This window comes from Entelurus aequoreus, linkage group LG19, assembly GCF_033978785.1.
Source record: "Entelurus aequoreus isolate RoL-2023_Sb linkage group LG19, RoL_Eaeq_v1.1, whole genome shotgun sequence".
Classification (NCBI taxonomy): domain Eukaryota; kingdom Metazoa; phylum Chordata; class Actinopteri; order Syngnathiformes; family Syngnathidae; genus Entelurus; species Entelurus aequoreus.
The window spans coordinates 46,451,501-46,478,789 of NC_084749.1; the positions used below are offsets into that span (position 1 = coordinate 46,451,501).

At 40.0% G+C, this 27,289-nt stretch overlaps 1 protein-coding gene across 2 annotated transcripts in view; it reads left to right on the forward strand.

The window, feature by feature from the left end:
• pik3ca (phosphatidylinositol-4,5-bisphosphate 3-kinase, catalytic subunit alpha) overlaps positions 1–27,289 on the forward strand; it is a 56,066-nt gene that overhangs the window by 15,786 nt on the left and 12,991 nt on the right. For both annotated transcript variants that reach the window (XM_062028591.1, XM_062028592.1), the window contains 16 exons: positions 3,632–3,726; positions 3,882–4,037; positions 4,249–4,494; positions 7,953–8,038; positions 8,214–8,319; positions 15,693–15,845; positions 16,078–16,212; positions 17,088–17,212; positions 17,394–17,475; positions 17,728–17,892; positions 18,290–18,393; positions 18,501–18,672; positions 26,354–26,460; positions 26,589–26,710; positions 26,846–26,924; positions 27,031–27,201. In XM_062028591.1, the coding sequence (XP_061884575.1) occupies positions 3,632–3,726; positions 3,882–4,037; positions 4,249–4,494; positions 7,953–8,038; positions 8,214–8,319; positions 15,693–15,845; positions 16,078–16,212; positions 17,088–17,212; positions 17,394–17,475; positions 17,728–17,892; positions 18,290–18,393; positions 18,501–18,672; positions 26,354–26,460; positions 26,589–26,710; positions 26,846–26,924; positions 27,031–27,201 (2,104 nt within the window). The remainder of the gene's footprint in view (positions 1–3,631; positions 3,727–3,881; positions 4,038–4,248; positions 4,495–7,952; positions 8,039–8,213; positions 8,320–15,692; positions 15,846–16,077; positions 16,213–17,087; positions 17,213–17,393; positions 17,476–17,727; positions 17,893–18,289; positions 18,394–18,500; positions 18,673–26,353; positions 26,461–26,588; positions 26,711–26,845; positions 26,925–27,030; positions 27,202–27,289) is intronic.

Genomic DNA, 27,289 nt, shown 5'->3' on the forward strand with positions numbered 1-27,289 from the left:
GGCATCATCCAGGATGCTCACTAGTTTTTCCACAGTCCTCTTCTCTGCCACCGTCACCAGTGAGTCCAGTTTTAGTCCGATCGTAGAACCGGCCCGCCTGATCAGTTTCTCCAGTCTGGAGCTGTCCTTCTTAGATATACTGCCCCCCCAGCACACTACGATGTAGTACAGAACACTGGCAACCACAGACTGGTAGTACATCCACAATAGTTTTTTACAGACGTTGAAGCGTACTTCTGGATGTGACACAGCTCTGAGTTGTAGCAGAAGTCAGCGGTGTACAGGGTGAAGAGAAGAGGGGCCAGCACCGTTCCCTGGGGTGCTCCGGTGCTGCTGATCACAGTGTCAGATGTGATGTCCTTCAGTCTGACGTACTGTGGCCTATCGGTGAGGTAGTCTGAAATCCAGGCAACCAGGCAGGGATCCACTCGCATTCTGTCCAGCTTGTCCTGGAGTAGGCGGGGCTGGATAGTATTAAAGGCACTCGAGAAGTCCAGGAACAGGATCCTCACAGCGCCATTTCCCTTATCCAGGTGTGAGTGGGCTCGGTGCAGCAGGTAAAGGATAGCATCCTCCACACCAACGCCTGCCTGGTACGCAAACTGCAGGCTGTCCTGGGCATTTTGCACCTGTGGTCTGAGGAGGCTGAGAAAGAGCCGCTCCATTGTCTTCATTATATGAGAGGTGAGCGCCACTGGTCTGTCTGCACTCTCCCCAGCTGCAGGCTGAGGTTGAAGATCCGCTGGAGTGGTTCACCCAGTTCTGCAGCACAGGTCTTCAAGAGTCGGGGGCACACCTTGTCTGGGCCTGCTGCTTTCCTAGGCTGTAGCTTCCTCAGTTGACCTCTGACCTGGTCTGCAGAGATGACTGTCTGTGTAGATGTGGTGGAGGGGGGTGTTGCCATGGCTGGGGGGGAGGTGCGTTGAGGGGAAAGGGGGTGGCTGCGATGGGGAGTGAGGGGTGGAGAGGACACGGGCTGGTTGAACCGGTTGAAGAAGTTATTCATCTCATTGGCCCTCTCTATTGTCCCCCCAACAGCTCTGGTCTTTGCCTTGTGGCCTGTGATGGTTTTCACACCTTCCCAGACCTCCTTCATGTTTTTCTGCTGTAGCTTCTGCTCCAGCTTCTTCCTGTAGCTGTCCTTAGCTTCCCTCACGCGTTGTTTCACCTCTCGCTGTGCTGCTCTCATTGCCTCCCTGTCTCCACTCCTGAAGGCAGCTTTCTTCTTGTTGAGGACAGCTTTAACCTCTTGTGTTACCCAGGGTTTGTTATTAGGGTAGCACCGAACAGTCTTAGCAGGGCAGATCACGTCCACACAGAAGTTGAGGTAATCCGTGAGACAGTGAGTCAGCCCATCAATGTCCTCACCCTGTGGAAGCAGCACGTCCCAGTCTGTGGTGTTGTAGCAGTCCCTGAGGGCATCTTCCATTTCAGGGGACCATCTCCTCACAGAGCAAGTGTTAACAGGCTGCCTTTGGACCAGGGGGGTGTATTTTGGCTGCAAATGGACAAGATTGTGGTCAGACTTCCCTAGTGGGGGGAAGGGTGTGACCTTGTATGCATCCTTGACATTAGCATACAGTAGGTCAATTGTCCTGTTGTTTCTCGTGGGACAATCCACAGCCTGGTAAAAAGCAGCTAACGTTGAGTCCAAAGTAGCATGATTGAAGTCCCCAGAAATGATGAAAAAAGCCTCAGGATGTTTTGTCTGTAGCCTTGATGTGATGGCGTGGATCATCTCACATGCACTGGCTGCATCTGCCCTCGGGGGAATGTAAACACAGAGGGAGATCACGTGACTGAACTCCCTCGGCAGATAGTATGGCCGGAGGCTAACAGCTAGTAGCTCCAGGTCCGGGCAACACAAGACTTTCTTCACGGAGATGTGTCCCGGGTTACACCAGCGGTTGTTAACGTATATGATGAGCCCCCCACCTTTGCTTTTCCCACATGCTTTAGTGTCTCTGTCAGCTCTCACTGCGGTGAATCCCTGCAGGTCCACGTTAGCATCCGGTACCAGATGGTTTAGCCACGTTTCCGTGAAGATAAACAGGCTGCTCTCTCGATATGCACGCTGGCTTTTTAGTCCATGAAGCTCGTCGATCTTGTTTGGCAGCGAGTTCACATTCCCCATGATGACGGAAGGAATGGATGGTTTGTAGCACCGTCGATTTTCCTTCGCTTAGCCTTTAGCTTAGCCCCCGCTTTGCAGCCCCGAGGATTCTTCCTCAGCTCCACTGGAATGGAGTGTCGGATACCAGTACGCCCCAATGTTTTCAGAGTGAGCAGCTCCTCTCTCAAATAAGTAAGAAAGCTGGCTCTTGGTCTTTTAAAACTGCCAAAAGTATCCATTGGATATGTACAGGGATTTACTGTCTTCAAGGAAAACATAAAAAAGATAAAAGACAAAAGATAAAAGATAAAATAAAAGTTTATAAGATCTAATAAATAATAATAATTATAATAATAATAATAATAATAATAATAATTAAAGATTAAAGATCAACTCATAATGCTTAATTTATTACAGCATTTGGGAAGCCTGTAGTTGATTTTTATTATGTAAATGTTATATTTTTATCAACGTGATAGCAGGGACCCTGCCATTCAAAACTAGGCTGCTGCATTTCTAATGATTAATGTAACTGTAGCTGAAAAATAGTACAATAGCAATAGGAGAGACTATTCATCCCTGAACACCATGGAGTTCATGTAGGCTTAATGATGCAGTTACATATTCATCCCTGAACACCATGGAGTTCATGTAGGCTTAATGATGCAGTTACATATTCATCCCTGAACACCATGGAGTTCATGTAGGCTTAATGATGCAGTTACATATTCATCCCTGAACACCATGGAGTTCATGTAGGCTTAATGATGCAGTTACATTATTATATCAACTAGCAGAGACAGAAACTCTTCATTTAACATAATGTCCTTTTTTTGCTGCTTCAACACAGCTCAATCAACACAGAAAAAGGTAGAGTGAAATAACAGACAGACAGGGCTTTGATGTCCGTAACACACACACACATCACAAAATGAGCTAATGTTACGATAAAAGCGAATTAGCCTTCACCTCAAGCCAGGACTGCGAGCGAGCTGAACTGCCTTTTATATTTCTAGAAGGTCAACGGGCTCATAGTGATGTTACTAGTAGTTGACTGGGAGGTGTTTATTATAATTTGGGGAGAGTCCGCTGCCTGACGCTTACCTGCTAAACGCTAAGCACTGAATACATGCGCTCTGAATATGCACTGCTGATTGGCTGTTACCACTCTGAATACACACTGCTGATTGGCTGTTACCGCTCTGTTTGTAACCAATCAGATGGTTGTGTGGGTGGGACAATGCTGGGTGCTGTGTAGAAGACTGACAGATACAGAGGCAGAAGGAAGCGGAGGCGGCTACTTAATATGTTGGTGTGGAAACTCGTTCGGTACACCTCCGGACCGAACCGAAACCCCCGTACCGAAACGGTTCAATACAAATACACGTACCGTTACACCCCTACTGATAAACAATACTATAAGACTAATCAAAGATTGGTTCTGGTTTGCTGTTTGTGGCAAAATAAATGTATTGATGTATTTCCGCACCATTATGTTAACCTGTTTGTCTGTTTTAGGTCAAATTATTGTTGTAATTTGGGTTATTGTGTCTCCAAATAACGACAAACAAAAGTATACGTTGAAGATCAACCATGACTGCGTGCCCGAGCAGGTTAGTGAACACTACCTACTTTAACTTGTTTATTCAAGTCAAGAAATTCCATAGGAAATCATATGAACAGGAACAGATCAACATTGAAGTCCAGTACAACCATCTTGCTGCTTTACCAAACAAAAATTTGGACTATTGTTTACTTTGTCCTAAAGGTGATTGCAGAGGCCATTCGTAAGAAGACGCGCAGCATGCTGCTTTCCCCCGAACAACTAAAGATGTGTGTTCAGGAATATCAGGGTAAATACATACTCAAAGTTTGTGGCTGCGATGAGTACCTACTGGAAAAGTACCCTATCAGCCAATATAAGGTAATAATGCCTTTGAAATAAAGCTATATAAATTATTACTTACATCAAAGGAAAACACTAAAACTGATATTCTTGTACTTGCACTTTCAAATCTTCCCATTTAAAACATGGCTCCTCCTGGGGAAAAACTAATTCACTCATTGGTCAACCTCAGAAAGTCTATCATACTGTATGTATTTCATATTATCTTCTCATTTTTGTCTTTCTCTAGTACATCCGTAGTTGTATCATGCTGGGCAGGATGCCTAACCTGATGCTCATGGCTAAGGACAGCCTCTACACCCAGTTGCCTCCTGATAACTTTGTCATGCCGTCATACTCACGCCGCATCTCCACGGCAACATCATATATGAATGGTGAGGCAGCTGCCAAGTCGCTGTGGACAATCAATGGAACACTCCGAATACGGATCCTCTGTGCCACCTACGTTAACGTCAATATAAGGGACATAGACAAGGTGGGAATACTCAGATTTGACAAAGTAGTCACAGGAAAAATCATGAATTATATTTGTACAATCTGATGAGATTGATTACAGAACCACATCGAAATCCTACCTTTTAAAAGATAATCATTGTTAGATAAGTTTGAGTAAATTTTTTTGCACATTAATGAACACAACAAAAAATATGTAAATATGCCGGATTATAGCAAGGATGCTAATTTCCATCCGCAGTCGCTCACCCAGTCCCAGTTTACTCAAGTATTCATTTAACATGTTTAGCATTGGGAATATACATCCATCCATCTTCTTCCGCTTATCCGAGGTCGAGTCGCGGGGGCAGCAGCCTAAGCAGGGAAGCCCAGACTTCCCTCTCCCCAGCCACCTCGTCCAGCTCTTCCCGGGGGATTCCGAGGCGTTCCCAGGCCAGCCGGGAGACATAGTCTTCCCAACGTGTCCTGGGTCTTCCCCGTGGCCTCCTACCGGTCGGACGTGCCCTAAACACCTCCCTAGGGAGGCGTTCGGGTGGCATCCTGACCAGATGCCCGAACCACCTCCTCTGGCTCCTCTCCATGTGGAGGAGCAGCGGCTTTACTTTGAGCTCCCCCCGGATGGCAGAGCTTCTCACCCTATCTCTAAGGGAGAGCTCCGCCACCCGGCGGAGGAAACTCATTTCGGCCGCTTGTACCCGTGATCTTGTCCTTTCGGTCATAACCCAAAGCTCATGACCATAGGTGAGGATGGGAACGTAGATCGACCGGTAAATTGAGAGCTTTGCCTTCCGGCTCAGCTCCTTCTTCACCACAACGGATCGATACAGCGTCCGCATTACTGAAGACGCCGCACCGATCCGCCTTTCGATCTCATGACCCACTCTTCCCTCACTCGTGAACAAGACTCCGAGGTATTTGAACTCCTCCACTTGGGGCAGCGTCTCCTCCGCAACCCGGTGATGGCACTTTTCCGGGCGAGAACCATGGACTCGGACTTGGAGGTGCTGATTCTCATCCCAGTCGCTTCACACTCAGCTGCGAACCAATCCAGTGAGAGCTGAAGATCCTGGCCAGATGAAGCCATCAGGACCACATCATCTGCAAAAAGCAGAGACCTAATCCTGCAGCCACCAAACCAGATCCCCTCAACGCCCTGACTGCGCCTAGAAATTCTGTCCATAAAAGTTATGAACAGAATCAGTGACCAAGGGCAGCCTTGGCGGAGTCCAACCCTCATTGGAAACGGGTCCGACTTACCACCGGCAATGCGGACCAAGCTCCGACACTGATCATACAGGGAGCGGACCGCCACAATCAGACAGTCCGATACCCCATACTCTCTGAGCACTCCCCGCAGGACTTCCCGAGGGACACGGTCGAATGCCTTCTCCAAGTCCACAAAACACATGTAGACTGGTTGGGCAAACTCCTATGCACCCTCAAGGACCCTGCCAAGAGTATAGAGCTGGTCCACAGTTCCACGACCAGGACGAAAACCACACTGTTCCTCCTGAATCCGAGGTTCCACTATCCGGCGTAGCCTCCTCTCCAGTACATCTGAATAGACCTTACCGGGAAGGCTGAGGAGTGTGATCCCACGATAGTTAGAACACACGCTCCGGTTCCCCTTCTTAAAGAGAGGAACCACCACCCCGGTCTGCCAATCCAGAGGTACCGCCCCCGAATATACAGTCGCGATCAAAAGTTTACATACACTTGCAAAGAACATAATGTCATAGCAATAATTTCTACAACTCTTATTTTTTTGTGATAGAGTGATTGGAGCACATACTTGTTGGTCACAAAAAACATTCATGAAGTTTGCTTCTTTTATGAATTTATTATGAGGCTACTGAAAATGTGAGCAAATTTGCTGGGTCAAAAGTATACATACAGCAATGTTAATATTTGCTTACATGTCCCTTGGCAAGTTTCACTGCAATAAGGTGCTTTTGGTAGCCATCCACAAGCTTGATTTGCCCATTCCTTTACCACCTTTGACGTGTGTTTGGGGTCATTGTCCTGTTGAACACCCAACTGCGCCCAAGACCCAACCTCTGGGCTGATGATTTTAGGTTGTCCTGAAGAATTTGGAGGTAATCCTCCTTTTTCATTGTCTCATTTACTCTCTGTAAAGCACCAGTTCCATTGGCAGCAAAACAGGCCCAGAGCATAATACTACCACCACCATGCTTGACGGTAGGAATTGGTGTTCCTGGGATTAAAGGCCTCACCATTTCTCCTCCAAACATATTGCTGGGTATTGTGGCCAAACAGCTCAATTTTTGTTTCATCTGACCACAGAACTTTCCTCCAGAAGGTCTTATCTTTGTCCATGTGATGTCAGATGAAACAAAAATTGAGCTGTTTGGCCACAATACCACTTTTGACGTGTGTTTGGGGTCATTGTCCTGTTGGAACACCCAACTGCGCCCAAGACCCAACCTCCAGGCTGATGATTTTAGGTTGTGCTGAAGAATTTGGAGGTAATCCTCATTTTTCATTGTCCCATTTACTCTCTGTAAAGCACCAGTTCCATTGACCACATAACTTTCCTCCAGAAGGTCTTATCTTTGTCCATGTGATGTCAGATGAAACATGGCCACAACACCCAGCAATATGTTTGGAGGAGAAAAGGTGAGGCCTCTAATCCCAGGAACACCATTCCTACCGTCAAGCATGGTGGTGGTAGTATTATGCTCTGGGCCTGTTTTTCTGCCAATGGAACTGGTGCTTTACAGAGAGTAAATGGGACAATGAAAAAGGAGGATTACCTCCAAATTCTTCAGGACAACCTAAAATCATCAGCCCGGAGGTTGGGTCTTGGGCGCAGTTGGGTGTTCCAACAGGACAATGACCCCAAACACACATCAAAAGTGGTAAAAGAACGGCTAAATCAGGCTAGAATGAAGGTTTTAGAATGGCCTTCCCAAAGTCCTGACTTAAACGTGTGGACAATGCTGAAGAAACAAGTGCATGTCAGAAAACCAACAAATTTAGCTGAACTGCACCAATTTTGTCAAGAGGAGTGGTCAAAAATTCCAGCAGAAGCTTGTGGAGGGCTACCAAAAGCGCCTTATTGCAGTGAAACTTGCCAAGGGACATGTAAGCAAATATTAACATTGCTGTATGTATACTTTTGACCCAGCACATTTGCTCACATTTTCAGTAGACCCATAATAAATTCATAAAAATACCAAACTTCATGAATGTGTTTTGTGACCAACAAGTACAAGAGTGATTGGAGCACAAACATCACAAAAAAATAAGAGTTGTAGAAATTATTGGAAACTCAAGACAGCCATGACATTATGTCCTTTACAAGTCTTTTTAAGAGGTATTTCTAATAACTTTTACCATATCTGTACACAATTTTTAAATACATACTTTATAAAAAGTCGAATAGTTGAATGTAAAATAGTGTATAGTGACAGTTTTGATCATCACTAATTACTGTATTTTCTTTTTACAATATTGTAGATTTATGTGAGAACAGGCATTTACCATGGAGGAGAACAGATGTGTGACAATGTGAACACACAGAGAGTGCCCTGCTCCAACCCCAGGTAAATTAACACTTTTCCACCAAGGTTTCATTTGCTTATTCTTAGCGCAAGCTTTTAGCATTTTTGCACTGCTAATTTAGCTTTTGATTATGATTGGTGACTGCAATATACATTATTATATGTTACTATGTACTTGTAGTTCATTATTGTCTACACTTTTGTTGTTTATCTACAGATGGAATGAGTGGCTGACCTATGACATGTACATCCCGGACATTCCCCGTGCTGCCAGACTTTGCCTCTCCATTTGCTCAGTCAAAGGCAGGAAAGGAGCCAAAGAGGTACTGTAGAACAGTGTTTTTCAACCTTTTTTGAGCCAAGGCACATTTTTTGTGTAGAAAAAATTTGGAGGCACACCACCAGCAGAAATCATCAAAAAAACGAAACTCAGTTGACAGTAAAAAGTCGTTGGGTATGACTTCAAAGCATAACCAAGCATGCATCAATATAGCTCTTGTCTCAAAGTAGGTGTACTGTCACCACCTGTCACATCACGCCGTGACTTATTTTGAGTTTATTGCTGTTTTTTTGTGTGTAGTGTTTTAGTTTTTGTCTTGCGCTCCTATTTTGGCTTTTTCTAATTTTTTGGTATTTTCCTGTAGCAGTTTCATGTCTTCATTTTGAGCGATATTTCCCACATCTACTTTGTTTTAGCAATCAAGAATATTTCAGTTGTTTTTAACCTTCTTTGTGGGGACATTGTTGATTGTCATGTCATGTTCGGATGTACATTGTGGACGCCGTCTTTGCTCCACAGTAAGTCTTTGCTGTCGTCCAGCATTCTGTTTTTGTTTACTTTGTAGACAGTTCAGTTTTAGTTTCGTTCTGCATAGCCTTCCCTAAGCTTCAATGTATTTTCTTAGGGGCACTCACCTTTTGTTTATTTTTGGTTTAAGCATTAGACACCTTTTTACCTGCATGCTGCCTCCCGCTGTTTCCGACATCTACAAAGCAATTAGCTACAGGCTGCCACCTACTGATATGGAAGGGTATTACTCAGTTACTCTGCCGATCTCTAGACAGTACCGACACTCAACAACAACACATAATTTGCAGATTATAATTACTGGTTTGCAAAAAATATTTTTAACCCAAATAGGTGAAATTAGACCATCTCCCACGGCACACCAGACTGTATCTCACGGCACTAGTGTGCCGTGGCACAGTGGTTGAAAAACACTGCTGTAGAAAGCAGGGGATAAGCTAAAATGTTAAATTATTACTGGTTTTAGTAAGAGTAACCATTTATCATAGTACAATATGTATTAATATTAATATAAAGTACTTCTGTGTTCACATTTCATTGACTAAATACTGTATGTGCTAGAATGCTTTCATATTTATTCCGAATTAGCTACTTTCATAACAACTAGTGACTTTTTTTTTTATTATTCATTGTGGTAGTATCAAAGTGCAGTAAACAGTGTTTAGGCTAAGCTTCCATTTACTTCAATGGGAAAGCGTAGAGTGGGTTGTTCCACGGCTGCCACACTAGACAGTCATTGGATAAATGCTGGGCGATATCCCGACCAACGGACGCCAAGTTTCTCTGGAAGTGTATGGAAAGTAAGCTTGGCCTTGGCTGGCCTGGAGGCTGGGCTTCCGCATGATGAGTGGATGATCTGTTTGAGGCTGAATCCCTTTTTGATTGACAGCAAAATGAGTGAATCTGCAATCTTGGAATATAAATCCCTGCCAGAGTATTTTTCAAGTTTCATTTCGTTGTTGAGTTGATATGGAGAATTTCACAATCCTCTTAAGTGACATTTTCTTTGTACAATCTGGCGTCTTTATAGCTTTTATCTGTTATTGGAGACTGTAATCGTGTTTGGAGCATTCTTGACAACATTCACGTTTTTGCAGGGGAATCACGTTTTCTGTCCTTTCTTCCCAGTGTCTTAATGGTCCTGTTTTTTTCCGGGATTTTGTGGGGGTGGCTGCAGCCTATCCCATGTCATATTTATATCTGGCATGCTGAGGAGATTATGTAGTTAAAGTAAAGTGCATTGTATTTATATAGCGCTTTTTCTCAGAGTGACTCAAAGTTCTTTACATTGAGAAAATATGTCAGAGTAAAGGTCGAAATAGTTAGGGACACTTTGTTTTGAGTCAAAGGGACATGAGTTTGGTTCTAATCTAAAACCCAGTTTTACTTTTTTTATATCCCCTATTTAGAAATGCAAATGTTGACAGGTATGGCTTAAAGATTAGCTGAAATTGAGCTTCCCCTACTTAAAACACCAGCTGCCGCCACTGTACAAGGCCTAATGACTGAGGTTTGCTTGTCAAAATACCAGGGTGTCTATCTAGCCATCATAATAATACACGTTACAACGACAGAGAGTACAGACAAAGAGAATGATGTCATCCATAAGATCTTGTAAGGTACTCAATCAAAGTTGACCTATATAGCCCTTAATCACAAATGTCTCAAAGGGCTGCACGAGCCACAAGGACATCCTCGGCTCAAGTCCCACATCAGGGCAAGAAAAAACCCAACTCGATGGGAACAACAAAAAACCTCGGAAGGGACCGCAGATCTGGGAATACCCCCCTGGGTGACCAGTGCAATGGATGCCGAGTGGATGCATGTAGACATCACCGACTGAGACATAAGGAGTGGTCACCCCGGGTCCCGACTTCAGGTGCAAGTCCAGTCTATTAGGAGACCAGCAGGGGATCATCTTGAATGGAGACAAGTCATCAGTGCACAGACGTCACCAACTGATGCTAAGAGGAGTGGTCCATTCTGGGTACCGACTTTGAACAGCTAGCGATTCATCCGTGGAGGCTGATCCATGGTCACCTGATAACCTCTCCATGCAGGAGAAGTGGCAGAGCAGAAAATGGAGACAGCATATCAACTGGTCTGAAAAGGGGGTGTATTTAAAGGCTAGAGTATACAAATGAGTTTTAAGATGGGACTTAAATGCTTCTACTGTTTAAATCCTTATTAATGAGAATGAGAAAGAAATGCTCATAGAGACAGACTGGTGCAATGGTGTGAGTCGAAGGACATGCTCATCACAATTACTCAGTTGAAAGACCACCCCCGAAGGTTGTATACTTGGATGGGGAGCTCTCAAAGAACCAGATAGACAACAGATTCAAGAATGCAGTGAAATGTGCAAAAACTCATACCTGTGGTAACGGTGGAACAGGCGGAGGATGATTGCTAACCCTATGGAGCGTCACAACAGCTGCGATGGCGGATGAAGGCTGCAGCAGAAAAGGGTCTCCAGTCGTCTTGGACTCCATGCCACTGGACCCTGACCCGGATTTGCCAAGGATCGTGTGGTGACTGTCTGTGCACCAGTCTCCCCACGTTAAACAGAGTCACGCACAGGCATCCTCCATAAAGGTATACACCCCTACCAGGAGGACCGTCATACTCGCTTCGAGTGACCGCCGATGATGATGATGATGATGATGATGATGAACCACACTCTAATGCAAACCCAAACATTTGAAGTGAGCAAGAACAGTACAAAAGCTGGACTTTGAAAAACAGTCAAAGCCTGATTTTTTTATTTCAATCTTCTGTTCAGGTTTAAAAATAGTTGAAGTACTTGTTGATGAAGAGGACAAGACAAGCTGGGATACAGTGAGAGACATTTTAGTCCAGATAGTCAAAGACACTTTGCTTAATAAAGACCAAAGGACGCTTCAGAAGTGTATGGCAGTGGATATTGGTATTTTGGGATTAAACAAAAGGTTAGAGAATGTAGAAATGTAGAGAAGCAAATAATAGACTATAATAATGATCAGTGTGTGAAACAGAAAGTGACTTGGCAAATATTACAGTGTGTACAATAAGCTTGATTACAATTCTGGCAGAAAGGCAGGCCATGTAAGTTATGGGTGCAAAACTTCAAAAGCTTCCTATATCCTATCATTTTGGAGAGTATATAGGAGAGTTATTTCACAATATGAGAGAGACTATGCCAAATGTTCCAGAACCACTGGAAGGCCCCAAATTTCTGAAATCCAATCTGAACTGCCATGAAGATGATGTGGAGTTACAAAGCATCTGATCAAAATGGGGTTGTGCTCGAGAGGATTGATGCCCCGGAGGAGTATACTGTTGAGAAACTAATGGATGTCTTAAATATGTTCGAGAAACATTTCCAGAGGTTCTGGCTCAGTTAATTTTCATTGTACTCCCCAAGAAATACGATGCAGTGAAAATGGCCCAATCCGCCTAAAGAGCTATGCCGCAAAGATTGTTCTCAGAAATGTGCTACTCACAGCATGCAGGAGGATAACGCCAGCAATTGGAAATCAACAGTTTGTAAACTATGCAGGCACAAGATAATTGTTTTAAAAATCATGACAAAAATGCAGGTATGTCTGTGCATGTTTAATTGATTATACAAAAGCTCACAAAGGATTGTCTGAAGATGTTAGCAAACTGGACCTGCATGCGGAAGACTTCTGTTTGCTGACAGGTTTATACTGGAACCAGTCAGCATGTATTAACAATTGATTAAGACTACAGAAAATCTACAAATATATTTGTAACATGGGTAAATGATGCAAAATGATCATTGGGGAGCTAGAAAAAGAGAGGGATCTAGGAATTGGAGGCAAAAGCATAACAAATCTGACTGACGAACATGGACAATCATATTACAGTATCTGTTAAGTATTAGCCCACATTTAATGTATTGTATGTACACAGCTAGCCAGACAGCATATACAAGTATACTGTAGTTGTAATAGCGCGCATGACGTGCCGCATGTATCATGATCAATATAAAGTGTGACTCACTCGACGGACTGTTATCTGTTTGGGCCAGCTGGCCGGGGATGTTTTTTCCGACGTTTTTGGAAAATAGCATGTTTTCAAATTCCACAAGTTGCAGTTTCGAGTGACTTTCACCTCACTCTCTCAGCTTCCGTCTGCTCCAACGTCTCACTCTTCCATTCGTGCTGGCTTCTAAAAGCAGTAGTTCATCCTCCGTATATTTAGCATTAAAAAGATAAGGTTGTGAATTCTCATTTGTTTAAAAATAGTCGTCTTTGTTGTTTCTTACCATGTCTGCCATGATTAGAAGACACACATGCCTTGTTTACGGAAGTAGGACTGCTATAGAAACTGAAATAAATGTGACGAAGAACTAGTTCTGGCAATGATTAAAATGACCAAAATACGGTAAATATTGTACATATTTCATATTGTTATGAACGTGTCTGTTACTACATTATATAAATACTTGCAGTGTGTATATACAAAATGTTGATGGAGGGTTTTGAAGTTGTCTTAGTGGGCTTTGAACGCTACAATGATGAATACCATTAGCTGCATTTTCCAAGCGTTTTTTATCATCTTTAAAATAAAATAAAAAATAAGCGTGTTCTTGTCTGTCATAATGATTGTGAAATTCCCAAAAAAGTGCGGTTCACCTTTAACATTCACTTATTATAGAAGTGAAGTATTGTCAATAACGCCAGGCACGATCTGGGCTGGGCGAAAATACAATCTCAGATTATTTTCATAAATAATGTGATTCACAATTTATATTTATCTTTTTTCTTTTTTAAAATAGGTACAGATAAAAATAAATTTAAAAAGTTTTGTTTTTATTTGATCAAAAACTTAAAAGTAACCCATAGTTCTCTCTTTGACTCAAAGTGCAAGCTGTGCTTTTGTTTATAGGTGATAAACTTGTTTATATTTACATTGAAATCTGCACAAAAAAAAAACATTAACATGTAATTCTCTCATTCCAGAATCTGAACAAAAATAGACTGAGCATTTTCCTTATCTCCAGGTTTATACAATGCCACAACTTTCAGGAATAATTAGTGATGCAAAGCGACCGCTTTAGTCATCACTCTTCATACGTGGTACCTTAGGCAAATAAATACACAACAGTAAGCTGCTTTTTAGCGGCAGTTTGTTGGTTGTAGCGATGTTGTTCCCTTTGCAAAAGTGGCATTTCTTCCACTTGGCCAGATGCCTGTTTTAGATGCTGGTATACTGTATAAACTAGTTGTGCTGATGCCGTTTGCTGCAATGGGCTTGAGACAAACTTTGCAGGCAGCATCACTTGTTCCACGTCTGTTGCCTCACACTCAAACCACTTCCAAACCATTGGCAATACTATTCCTTTTTTGGGAATAGATTTCTCGCTCTCATTAGCCTTGTTGTTGCTCTGCATGTACTTTATATCTCTGTTATAGAAATGAAAGTTAACTTTCACAGGGAAGATAGTAGTAAAGATACTAGTCTTTGATTGGTCTTAATGCATGGATTGGAGAGAGGTATAAGATATTAAGAAATGGAGCTGATTGAGAATGCTAAAAACAGATTTGTGGAATACCATGATTGTCTATGTCTCCAAATAAAGCACTTCCAGAGAGCATTCGAAAGAGAGATGTAAGGTGAATGAGAGCAGTGAGATCGTCTTTGGTTCTGTTCAATTGCTAATCAAGGAGTGTGGTGACAGAAAACGTCATTGGAAACTCTATCGGTAAGATTAGTCTTTTCCGTTTGTATAAACACTCAAACTTACTGTATTCTAGGAAGACCAGAACACTTACTCAAAGCATAAATAACAACTTCAAATACATCACTTATTGGTTGGATATCAAGCAAAGTGGTTAAGCTAAAAATACTATATAAATGTATTTAAATTGTCCTATGTAGATTTGTTGGTGTTTTATTGATGGTGAATCAAAGATGGACGCAGATTTTTTCCCCCTCTTCTGTCTTTCATTGGTGGAGAAATGTGTGTGCGATTGTGTCAAAGTGTGGCAGACATGTATATGGTAAACAGACACCAGGGGTTCGTCCTTTCCCCTGTTGTGCCATGGCAGGTTGAGGTTAGGTTTGCGGATGTTCTTTCAGACACTACTTGAATTAAAGATAAACACCTCTTTACAGCAGCCTTTTGTTCAATCACTTACTTTAAATAGACCCTTTTTGACTGGCTGCCAATGTGAAATTCTGTCCACCTCCCCACATTGTCGTTTATCACCTGCTTCCATCACTGACTCTCAGTGCACAGTAAAGAATCATCTTGTAGATCAAGACCTTTCCTTTCCAATAGAATTACCAATAAACAAGATTGTGTAATTATACGTCCATATTGCTCCTGTAATAGGTTTTATTTTTTCCTGCTAATTTTTGTATAGTAGCATATAAAGGTGAAAATACTATGAGAATATGCTAGTACCTTCTTTTTTTTAAACATGATAGATAAAAGAAAAGGAGGGTATGCAAAGATGTCCAGAATCCCAAGATATAAAAATAAGTTTAATAATGCCATCTTATTTCAGTAGTTTTAAAGATATGTAGATTTACAGTGGAGGAAGTCATCAAAATATTGATCTTTTGCTGGCTGTTTAAGTTAGTTTTGTTTAACCACATGAGCAGTCTAAATGTTGTGAACAATACACAAATAGTGTATTTGTGATATATCACCTTAGATGTTTCAGATTTCTTTCTTGATATTCCCTCCATCGCTGTTAAAACACATGATTATAATTAGCGACTGCTCATGCATTTGCATTTTATTTTGTCGTTAAAACTATTTACAGAGAAATTATGAAGCAACGTAAAAGTGTCAGTTGGTTCATTAAGTTACCATTATGTGAATGCATCTTATTTTGGCATGAATATCTCACTGCTTTCCTTCCTCTTTTTAAGGAGCACTGTCCTTTGGCCTGGGGAAATGTCAACTTGTTTGACTACACCCACACTTTGGTGGCGAACAAGATGGCACTGAACCTCTGGCCTGTTCCTCATGGCCTGGAAGATCTCCTTAATCCCATTGGTGTCACAGGCTCCAACCCCAATAAGGTATACTCATCAAATGAGATACTCAAATATCATACAGCAGCATAGACCACGCCGTTGAGTTGAAGAGTCTAAATACTGAAAAAAAAGAATGCATATTGGGGCCATGGCAGTCTAAAGAATGAATGGTTAATTTCCTCAGTAAAATTATTATTTTTTGTTATAAAAAAAACCTGAACTTGTTGCACCCTTGCACAGATTTTGCTGATATTCACAGTTTGACTCTGTTGTACAGGAAACACCATGTCTGGAGCTGGAATTTGACCATTTCAGTAGTCAGGTCAAATACCCAGATATGAACGCTGTTGAGGATCATGCTAACTGGACAATCTCAAGAGAATTGGGGTTTAACTACAACTTCTCTGGTCAGGTATCAGTTACCTACTAATGCGTACAACAACGTTGTGGCATTATTCATGTGTTGGTGTTTTTTGTAACGCATATTATTATTAATGATCACAGTGACTTATCTGTCAATGTATTTAAAGTGATACAATATTTGCAAACTGCCAGTGTAAAAAATGTGTAGTTTACATGGAGAATGTGGGGAATGAAGACACAAGCTTGAATGTGTGATTTCATGCTACAGATTATTATTTTATAGCATGAAATCACATGTGTTTTATTAGCTGGGTGCATGACTATGTACGAGTTTAACTCTAAGCTATGAAGACAAATGCAAAGCACGTGAAAAAGGTCAAACAAAATCTGTCTTGGTTATTGTGATAGATTCATTGTGTTGCAACAGTTAGGCTCGGTAGGAACCAATAATGGTGGACAGACGTTGAATTAAATTAGTAAGTGGATTTAATTTAATACAGTTAAATTGCCACCACAAGTTGTGCTTATTAGGTATCTTTTTACAGGTTCATCAGATACGGGATGACAAAAGAGGGATAATACACAATTTATTTATTTATGATGGAGTAATGTGATGTTTTAAGTGATACCTTTTATCTGTAACTTGAGTTGTTTGAGAAGCTTTCCTAACCGGTCCTAATGCATCACTACTGTGGATTGTCCGGGCTTCGTTTGTTCCACACAATGACTGCATGGCTGAATGACTGCATTGACCTCCACTAACCGTACTATTTTGTTAATCTTGCAACAAAACTCTCACCACTAATTCAAATATAGTTTCGTGTTCCTGATTTCCCTTGTGAGATGTGAATAGTAAAGGAGGAAAAATGTAATAATAAGTGAGGCAGTAATGTAGAGTGTATATGTCTTACCATTGTGTTCCAGAGCAATCGTGTGGCAAGAGATCACGCCCTGACCGACGGTGACACGGATCAAATGAGACAGCTGAGTAACAGAGACCCTCTCTCAGAAATCACTGAACAAGAAAAAGACTTCCTCTGGAGACACAGGTATTTGCTTAAGCAATAATTAATATTTAGAAGTCAATATTTCATTAGAAAAGCTAGGATTTTCTTTTAGCCTTGAAATCAGGACAAAATTATGCAAAAGTAGGCAGGTTATACATAAACTTTGTTGATACATGTACTGGCATGCAGATGTATGCAGGTTTTAATACCTTTCACTTACTAGGCACTATTGCATGAATATCCCAGAGATCCTCCCCAAGATCCTCCTTGCTGTCAAATGGAACTCCAGAGATGACGTAGCACAGGTATTAAAATTGCCATAATGTCAAAAAGTATTTTGAGTTCTTTTTTATTTCCTTTGTGGGTGCACGGGTTCTTGATTGTATGTGATGAATATGGCCCCTAATTGTTTATCGGTACACACTACACAGCGTTGACAAATTGTTGTTATAACTTCTACTCCATACATTTATAATTTTGAGTGTTGAATACCCAATTTTAATTTGATGTTAGGTGTTTTCCATCACTCTACAATGTTTGAGTGTTATGTTTCCTAGATGTACTGCCTATTGAAGGAATGGCCCTCCATTCGTCCAGAGCAGGCCATGGAACTGTTGGACTGTAACTACCCGGATCCCATGGTCAGACACTTTGCTGTACGCTGCCTGGATAAATACCTGACTGATGACAAATTGTCTCAGTACCTCATCCAGCTTGTACAGGTTTGTACTTTTTACAATTTTGTTTCAAATCTATATCATTTGGTGTATAATATGTGGAAAGCAATTACAGTACAACATGTGAATTGTCTGTATTTGTAATAGAATAGAATATATCTTTATTGTCATTGTACATTGTACAACGAAATTGTATGCAAAACTAATTTAGTGCAAATTCATAATAACACATAAAAACATAAGAACATAGATAAATAGATAAAAATACCAAGCACACAGCTCACATGCACAGTCATTATTGTCTTGTGTTCAGCGACACTAATACACTAATGTTTTCAATTACAAATTATATTATTTTTAGTGGATGATTAAACATTTGATCCTCTGTTGTCTTCGATTCCTCATAGTAACTGTTCCTTTAATGTTTCTCATCTTGTGCCAGGTGTTGAAATATGAGCAGTACCTTGACAATCCTCTGGCCCGTTTCCTCCTTAAAAAAGCTTTAACTAATCAAAGAATAGGACATTTTTTCTTTTGGCATCTTAAGTGAGTTAAAACATTACATTTCCCTGTCTTTCTAGTTATTTTTTTTTTGGCTGAATACAGCTATTACTTTGCTAATGTAAGCCTCTGCTTGTTTTTCTTTCTCTCAGGGCTGAGACGCACAACAAAACAGTGAGCCAAAGGTTCGGTCTGCTGTTGGAAGCATACTGCAGGGCTTGTGGCATGTATCTCAAACACCTCAGCAGACAAGTGGAGGCCATGGAGAAGCTCATCAACCTCACTGATATTCTCAAACAGGAAAAGAAAGATGAGACGCAAAAGGTGAGATTATGCACACGTTCACAGAATTTTGCATGTATATATCATCCATCCATCCATTTTTCTACCGCGTGTCCCTTTCGGGGTCGCGGGGGGCGCTGGAGCCTATCTCAGACATGCACCTGGTGATAGGTTGATTGGCATGTGTATATATATATATATATGTATGTATGTAATTATGTATGTATGTGTATGTATATATATATATGTATATATGTATATATATATATGTGTGTGTATATATATATATATATATATATATATATATATACGGTATACATATACCTGTGTGTGTGTGTGTGTGTATGTGTATATATATATATATATATATATATATATATATATATATATATATATATATATATATATATATATATATATATATATATATATATATACACACACACATACAGTCGCGATCAAAAGTTTACATACACTTGTAAAGAACATAATGTCATGGCTGTCTTGAGTTTCCAATCATTTATACAACTCTTATTTTTTTGTGATAGAGTGATTGGAGCACATACTTGTTGGTCACAAAAAACATTCATGAAGTTTGGTTCTTTAATGAATTTTTTAAGGGTCTACTGTGACATGTGAGCAAATCTGATGGGTCAAAAGTACAGCAATGTTAATATTTGCTTACATGTCCCTTGGCAAGTTTCACTGCAATAAGGCGCTTTTGGTAGCCATCCACAAGCTTCTGGCAAGCTTCTGGTTGAATGTTTGACCACTCCTCTTGACAAAATTGGTGCAGTTCAGCTAATAAGAAGAATACAGTATATAGAAAATTTATAGCACAAAGAACTATAGAGGCAGAAATTAAGTACAAAAAGTATAAAAACCAGTTAACAGACATACTACGATCATGTAGAAACAATATTACAGTGAATTATTGGACAGGAACAAAAATAATATGAGAGCAACATGGGGCATTCTCAATAGCATCATTAAAAATGGCACAAAGAGGGACTACCCTCAATACTTCTTAGACGGAAATAAAATAATGACAACATAAAGGAAGTAGTTGAAAGCTTCAATAATTATTTTGTAAATATTGGACCAAAATTGGAAGAAAGGATTCCAGACCCAGTTCCAATTGAGGACTATAATGATACCATAGAGCGAAATCCCAACTCCATGTTCCTCAGTAATGTGACACAGGAGGAAATAGTTACAATCGTGAAAAAATGTAAATTACTGATTGTAACGGAATTGATATGGAAACGATAAAAAAGGTTATTGAAGAGATCTCAGGACCATTAATGTATATTAGTAACCTATCATTTCAAACAGGTACATTTCCAAACAAAATGAAAATAGCTAAAGTTGCACCAATTTATAAGACTGGAGACAAACATCAATTTACAAATTATAGACCTGTTTCTCTACTTCCACAATTTTCTAAAATCATTGAAAAACTGTTCAATAACAGATTAGAAAGTTTCATAAATAAAAATAGAATACTCAAGGAGAACCAATATGGATACAGAGCTAATGTTTCAACTTCAATGGCTTTAATTGAAATTACAGAAGAAATTAACAATGCTATTGATAGTAAAAAATGTGCGGCAGTGGTTTTTATGGATCTAACTAAAGCATTTGACACAATTAATCACAATATTTTAATCAAAAAACTAGAACGATATGGCATCAGAGGGTTAGTCTTAAACTGGATAAGAAGTTATCTAACGAACAGGAAACAATATGTGAAGCTAGGCGAACACACGTCTACAACGCTAAATATATCCTGTGGTGTACCTCAGGGATCAATATTAGGACCTAAATTATTCAATCTCTATATAAATGACATTTGTAAAGTTACAAAAGATTTAAAGTTAGTATTATTTGCGGATGATACAACAGCGTTTTGTTCAGGAGAGAACACACAGGAGATAATACAAATAATAACAGAAGAAAAGAACAAATTAAAAAGATGGTTTGACAAAAACAGACTATCGTTGAATCTCAGTAAAACTAAAATAATGCTATTTGGTAACAGTAGAAGAGAAAGTCAAACACAAATACAAATAGACGGAATAGAAATTGAAAGAGTAAATGAAACCAGATTTCTAGGTATAATGATTGATGATAAATTGAACTGGAAATCTCACGTAAAAAATATACAACATAAAGTTGCAAGAAACACGTCAATAATGAATAAAGCAAAACATATTCTAGACCAAAAATCCCTTCATATTCTCTACTGCTCACTAGTGTTACCATATCTGAGCTACTGTGTAGAAATATGGGGAAATAATTACAAAAGTAGACTTCATTCATTAACGGTGTTACCGGAAAGATCAGTTAGAATAATACATAATGTTGGATATAGAGAACATACAAACCCTTTATTTATTGAATCAAAAATACTGAAATTCCACGACATAGTGAATTTGCAAACAGCTAAAATTATGCACAAAGCAAACTATAACCTGCTACCCAAGAATATACAACAATTCTTCTCAACAAAAGAGGAGAAATATAATCTTAGAGAAAAACGTAATTTAAAACATTTGTTTGCACGTACAACACTTAAGACCTTCAGTATATCAGTATGTGGAATTAAATTATGGAATGGATTAAGCAAAGCAATCAAACAATGTACTAATGTGATCCACTTCAAGAAACTCTTCAAACTTAAAGTGTTTACAAAGTACAAAGAAGAAGAACCAAGACAAACATTCTCAATTTATTTCATCCATCCATTCATTCATTCTTAAAGTAATCTTACTTATCTCATCATATGAAATATGACTTACTTCACCAATTATTATTATTAAATTCTTACTATTATTTATTTATTTATTTATTTATTTTTATTGTGATTACTTATGGAGTTTATTGTGAATAAATTGTAAACAGGAAGTGAACAAAAAGTTTTGCAACTGTTATGTAAAGAAAAGGGATAGGATTAAATAAGCTCTGCTTCTTCCTACTCCTTTTCGAACATGTTGAAAAGAGAAACTGGAAATTGTGATGTATCATGTTGTATGCTTGCATGTTCGAAATAAACTCAAACTCAAATTTGTTGGTTTTCTAACATGGACTTATTTCTTCAGCATTGTCCACACGTTTAAGTCAGGACTTTGGGAAGGCCATTCTAAAACCTTCATTCTAGCCTGATTTAGCCATTCCTTTACCACTTTTGACATCTTCCAGAAAGTCTTATCTTTGTCCATGTGATGTCAGATAAAACTAAAATTTAGCTGTTTGGCCACAATACCCAGCATTATGTTTGGAGGAAAAAAGGTGAGGCCTTTAATCCAAGGAACACTAGGCCTACCGTCAAGCATAGTGGTGGTAGTATTATGCTCTGGGCCTGTTTTGCTGCCAATGGAACTGGTGCTTTACAGAGAGTAAATGGGACAATGAAAAAGGAGGATTACCTCCAAATTCTTCAGGACAAGCTAAAATCATCAGCCCGGAGGTTGGGTCTTGGGCACAGTTGGGTGTTCCAACAGGACAATGACTCCAAACACACGTCAAAAGTGGTAAAGGAATGGCTAAATCAGGCTAGAATGAAGGTTTTAGAATGGCCTTCCCAAAGTCCTGACTGTGTGACGTAAGACGTGTGGACAATGCTGAAGAAACAAGTCCATGTCAGAAAACCAACAAATTTAGCTGAACTGCACCAATTTTGTCAAGAGGAGTGGTCAAAAATTCAAGCAGAAGCTTGTGGATGGCTACCAAAAGCGCCTTATTTCAGTGAAACTTGCCAAGGGACATGTAAGCAAATATTAACATTGCTGTATGTATACTTTTGACCCAGCAGATTTTCATTTAAATTCATTACATTATTGCAGTGCTTCTCTATTTTTTGCCACAACACCCCTAGGCAAAATAATCATAATTTGCGCCCCCCAACTCCCTGCCGCGTCTATAAATAGTATAATTTGTCGATAAATTGTTATAAGTACACCTCTGCGTAACATTGTATCCTTATTAACATTAAAGACAACAAAAAAGAAAAATAGATCAACTTACTAAAAATAATAACTTTTTATACATGTGTTAGGCTGTCACAGAAAATATTTAAATTGCATCAATTTGCCTGGATTTTTTTTTTTTAACTATAAACATTTTTTTGACAGACTTGAATTATTTAATACAATAAGTAATAATAAATTATAATTGACTAGCAACATTTACTCAGGAGCACAATTAAACATTTTAACCTACAAAAAAGCTAATAAAACAAATTTGCTGGGATTAATGGCTACAATGAGCACACCTGCTCCACTATTTGACAACAACTGTGTTATTGTGACAAATCAAAAAATGTACATATAACCAAAGAAAGTGGCTTCATTAAGTTTTTTAGTTTTTTTTATCAGATACAGTTTTAGCCATTTACTAAAATAAGGTAATCAGGTCCATACAAAATGCTCAAATAAACACATAATGAACGGTAAAAGCACTTTTCTGAGGAATACAAAAGCAAAGATTGAATGTTGAACTTGTTGGGTTTTGTCTGCTCAGATAATATAAAATAAATAAAACAGACCCATTAACTACACAGTGTTGTAAGTTACAATAAAACAACATTTAACTGTTTATCATTACAAAATAAAGTGATGATGAAAAAACATCAAGCCATCACTTTTTTGTAGGCTTCAGAGGACAAAAGCAGCTATCCATCCATCCATTTTCTACAGCTTGTCGCGGGGGGAGCTGGAGCCTATCTCAGCTGCATTCAGGCGGAAGCTATGCTAACTGCAATTTAATCAATGCTGGTCCTCCCCAAAACCTCTGAATTGTATCATGTAACATGCCTTTTAAAAAGAAAAAATAACTTTTTGATAAGAAATATAGCACGGTGAAAGAGGGGTTAGTGCGTCTGCCTCACAATACAAAGGTCCTGGGTTCGATCATGCGCTCGGGATCTTTCTGTGTGGAGTTTTGCATGTTCTCCCCGTGACTGCGTGGGTTCCTCCGCATACTCCGGCTTCCTCCCACCTCCAAAGACATGCACCTGGGGATAGGTTGATTGGCAACACTAAATGGTCCCTAGTGTGTGAATGTGAGTGTGAATGTTGTCTGTCTATTTGTGTCGGCCCTGCGATGAGGTGGCGACTTGTCCAGGGTGTACTCCGCCTTCCGCCCGAATGCAGCTGAGATAGGCTCCAGCACCCCCGCGACCCCGAACGGGACAAGCGGTAGAAAATGGATGGATGGATGGATAAGAAATATTGTTTAAAACACAATAGAGAGGTTTTGATTTTTTTTTTACATTTACCACAATGCATTGCCAAAATCCATATTGAAGGGCGGAAGTTAGTGAAACGCTAATTGTCTCCGATAAGTTATCCAATAATATTCAAAGATGACATACTGCCACAATCGAGGTGGAAGGAATAAAACTAGCTTGTATCACATTCCTAAGCGTATTTCTGGACACATGGAAGATGACCCGAGATTGCCACGATCAACCAAGATGTGACGTGCCGACGACTTTGTGTTTGTTTGGATCATTTCAGGTAAAAAAATAATCTAAAATAAATAACACCCAAGTCACCATTGGCTTGAACTCTTGCCCTCAGGGAGGCGCTATAAGAGCATCAAAGCAAGGACAAATAGATTGAAAAACAGTTTCTATCCTAGAGCTGTTATTGCCCTAAACTCTGCCCGTACCTGAACACTCACCACTTTATTAACTTGCTTAGCTTTGATAGAGAACTGCTGTGCAATATGTTTTTAACATTTTATTAGGTTTTTAAATTTTACATTTTTGTATTATTGTTTGTTGTCTTAAGACTATTTTATGTAGGTTGTTTTAAAAGCACTGAGCTGGATTGCTTTCCAATTTCGTTGTTTCCATACAATGACAATAAAGGTATTCTGGTTCTAAAATAAATAACAGCCCCACTTTGCATTAACTTGGTGTGCTTAGTTGAATAACTTTTATGGTAATTGTATTAATATAAATATGTGATATTTCGCTCTACTTTAATTTTCTGAACTTCTGCTTCTTGTTTTCTGACCACACAACCCCCATAAGCTGCCGAATGACTTCCTCCACAGTTACAACATTTGAACAGTGACATTGCATCCACATTTTCCATAATCGTGTTTTCCTCCACACCTTCCACAACGTTGACTAGATCGACATACTCTCGCTACGTGTCCATATCTGACAATTATAACACCTTGTCGCCAGTGGAACATACGGTCGAACATAGCTCACGTATGCTATTATAATGCGCTTTGGCGATACTTCTTCCTCAAAACACAACATCAATAACTCACTTTATTTTTCGCTCTCTCAACGCAAACAGTTTCTTAATTTCAGTGACATGTCCTCCTTTGATTTCCTCTTTTATTTCTTCCAGTTTGTCTTGTACAGGGATTCCCGTCACCACACCTCTAGTTCCTCTCCTTTCACCCACAATCTTGCTTTCTATCACTTCCTTTCGAAAAAATGTTTTTAAGGTTCATTGCTCTATTTCATTTTTACATTTTATCAGCAGATTGCCATCTCCTATAACTTTCCCCGTTTGCACTTCTCTTATTTCCTTCTTCACTCTCTTAGTCTTACTCACTGGGCTTAGTGCTAAAAAACTGACTTCAAATTTTACGAGGACTTTGTCCCTCGCAATCTTCTTCCTAGCATCTCCTTTCCAATTTTCCTCCTAAGCTTTTTCACATTTTTTTTCTTCTCTCGTTACTTCCGCCACCTTTTCTTCCACGCGCCAGTCTCGTCCAGTCCTTTTCCCCCCTCTTCCAACCAACTCTGACATCTCCTCCACCGTGGTATCAGGTCCTGGGGTTTTCAGCTGATAACCCTTTTCAGCTGATTGGGCCAAATTAGATGCAGCTGTGAGGCCTGCAAACACATACAATGTAGAGGGAAAATAGATGAGAAGAAGAGAGGGGGAGAGGGAGTGGAGGTGGCCTAGCAGGCTTCCACTCTGAACCTATTCCCACAAGGCTCCCACAAGGCCTGGGCCATAACAATTATATAGAATATCTGTCAGAATAATTGTATCTTAAGTTATCACAAAACTTTGTGTTGCCATGAGTTCCCGGCGAGAAGACAAAAGCTGTCTTTGATCCTACCAAGAAGAAGGCTTGTAAAACTCCACCGTGTAGGATGGGAAGCAACATGAAGGTGTTCTGTTTCTTTGAACTGTGTGTAATAAAAGGCGGCGGCTGTTTACGACCCCCCTCCCTTAGAAACAGCTGTTGCCATGTAATTAGGGAAAGTATAAATAAAAGAGGAAGTGTACAATCTTTTGTCAGAGCGTGGTAAAACTGCAAAGAGTACAGTCCAGACGTTTCTCCTCAATTGAGCCAAATTGAATTCTGTCTGTTTAATTCCTTGCTTCTTGTCTTGTTTAATAGATGTCATCAGTGTTTGAACCTGACATATCAGACTTTGAGTGTATCTAATTCTCGTTGCTTCTCCGCCAAACACGCAGACCGCAGCTTCTCCATATTCTCATGGATAAATGTCCGCCGTTTAGATATTCTTGTGTCCGTCCTTTACTCTCCTAAGTCCTTGCTGTATTTTCCCGGTCAGTGTTTTTGGAGAAGCAACAGTTACAATCTAGTACTATAAGGCTGTGCTTTCACTTTTTCGTTGTCATACTTTTTGTTAGTAGAAAGCAATTTCGTTTTTTCAACAAAGCATCATGTCTATGCCTATTTATATAACAATTAACTTGTGTGGTTCTGTGTGAAGGTCCAGATGCGGTTCCTTGTGGACCAAATGAAAAGACCCGATTACATGGATGCGCTACAGAATTTCACATCTCCTCTCAACCCTGCGAACCAACTGGGCAGCCTGAGGTTAGGGGCGTGTGAATGGGTGTGAAAGGATAGAATACAATATAATAGAATACCTTGGATGTGTAGTGTGTCTAAGAGACAGGAACAACAAAGGGATACATAAATAATGCATGATTATTTCTGCACAGGTTAGATGAATGCAGGATCATGTCATCTGCAAAAAGACCATTGTGGCTCAACTGGGAAAATCCAGACATAATGTCTGAGTTGCTCTTTCAGAACAATGAGATTATCTTCAAAAACGGAGATGGTAAAGATACATGAGCTGCATAATAAAACCAATAATACACACATATCCTAAAATATTGTAAATATGTAACAGCAGTTTAAAGGCTGGTATCATTTTTGTTATCAAACATTAATTATGACTGTCCTTGTGTTGTAGATCTGCGACAGGATATGCTGACTCTACAGATTATCAAAATCATGGAGAATATTTGGCAGAATCAGGGACTGGACCTACGGTACACGCTCTCTATCTTTGCCACTGTGTATATATCTCCCACCACCCCCGGCAGGGGCTAAGAAATGATCTTGTGTGTGGACTTGCATGTTTGTTTTTGCCCCCAGCATGCTGCCATACGGCTGTCTGTCATTAGGAGACTGTGTGGGACTCATTGAAGTGGTTCGGAGCTCACACACTATCATGCAGATTCAGTGTAAAGGTGGCTTGAAAGGGGCTTTGCAGTTTAATTCAAACACTCTGCATCAGTGGCTCAAAGATAAGAACAAGGGCGAGATGTAAGTCCTTTCACATTTTTAACCACATCATTTCACTGCACCATGTCCTTCACTGTGGCCTAATCATGCTTTGATGTTCCATTTTTTT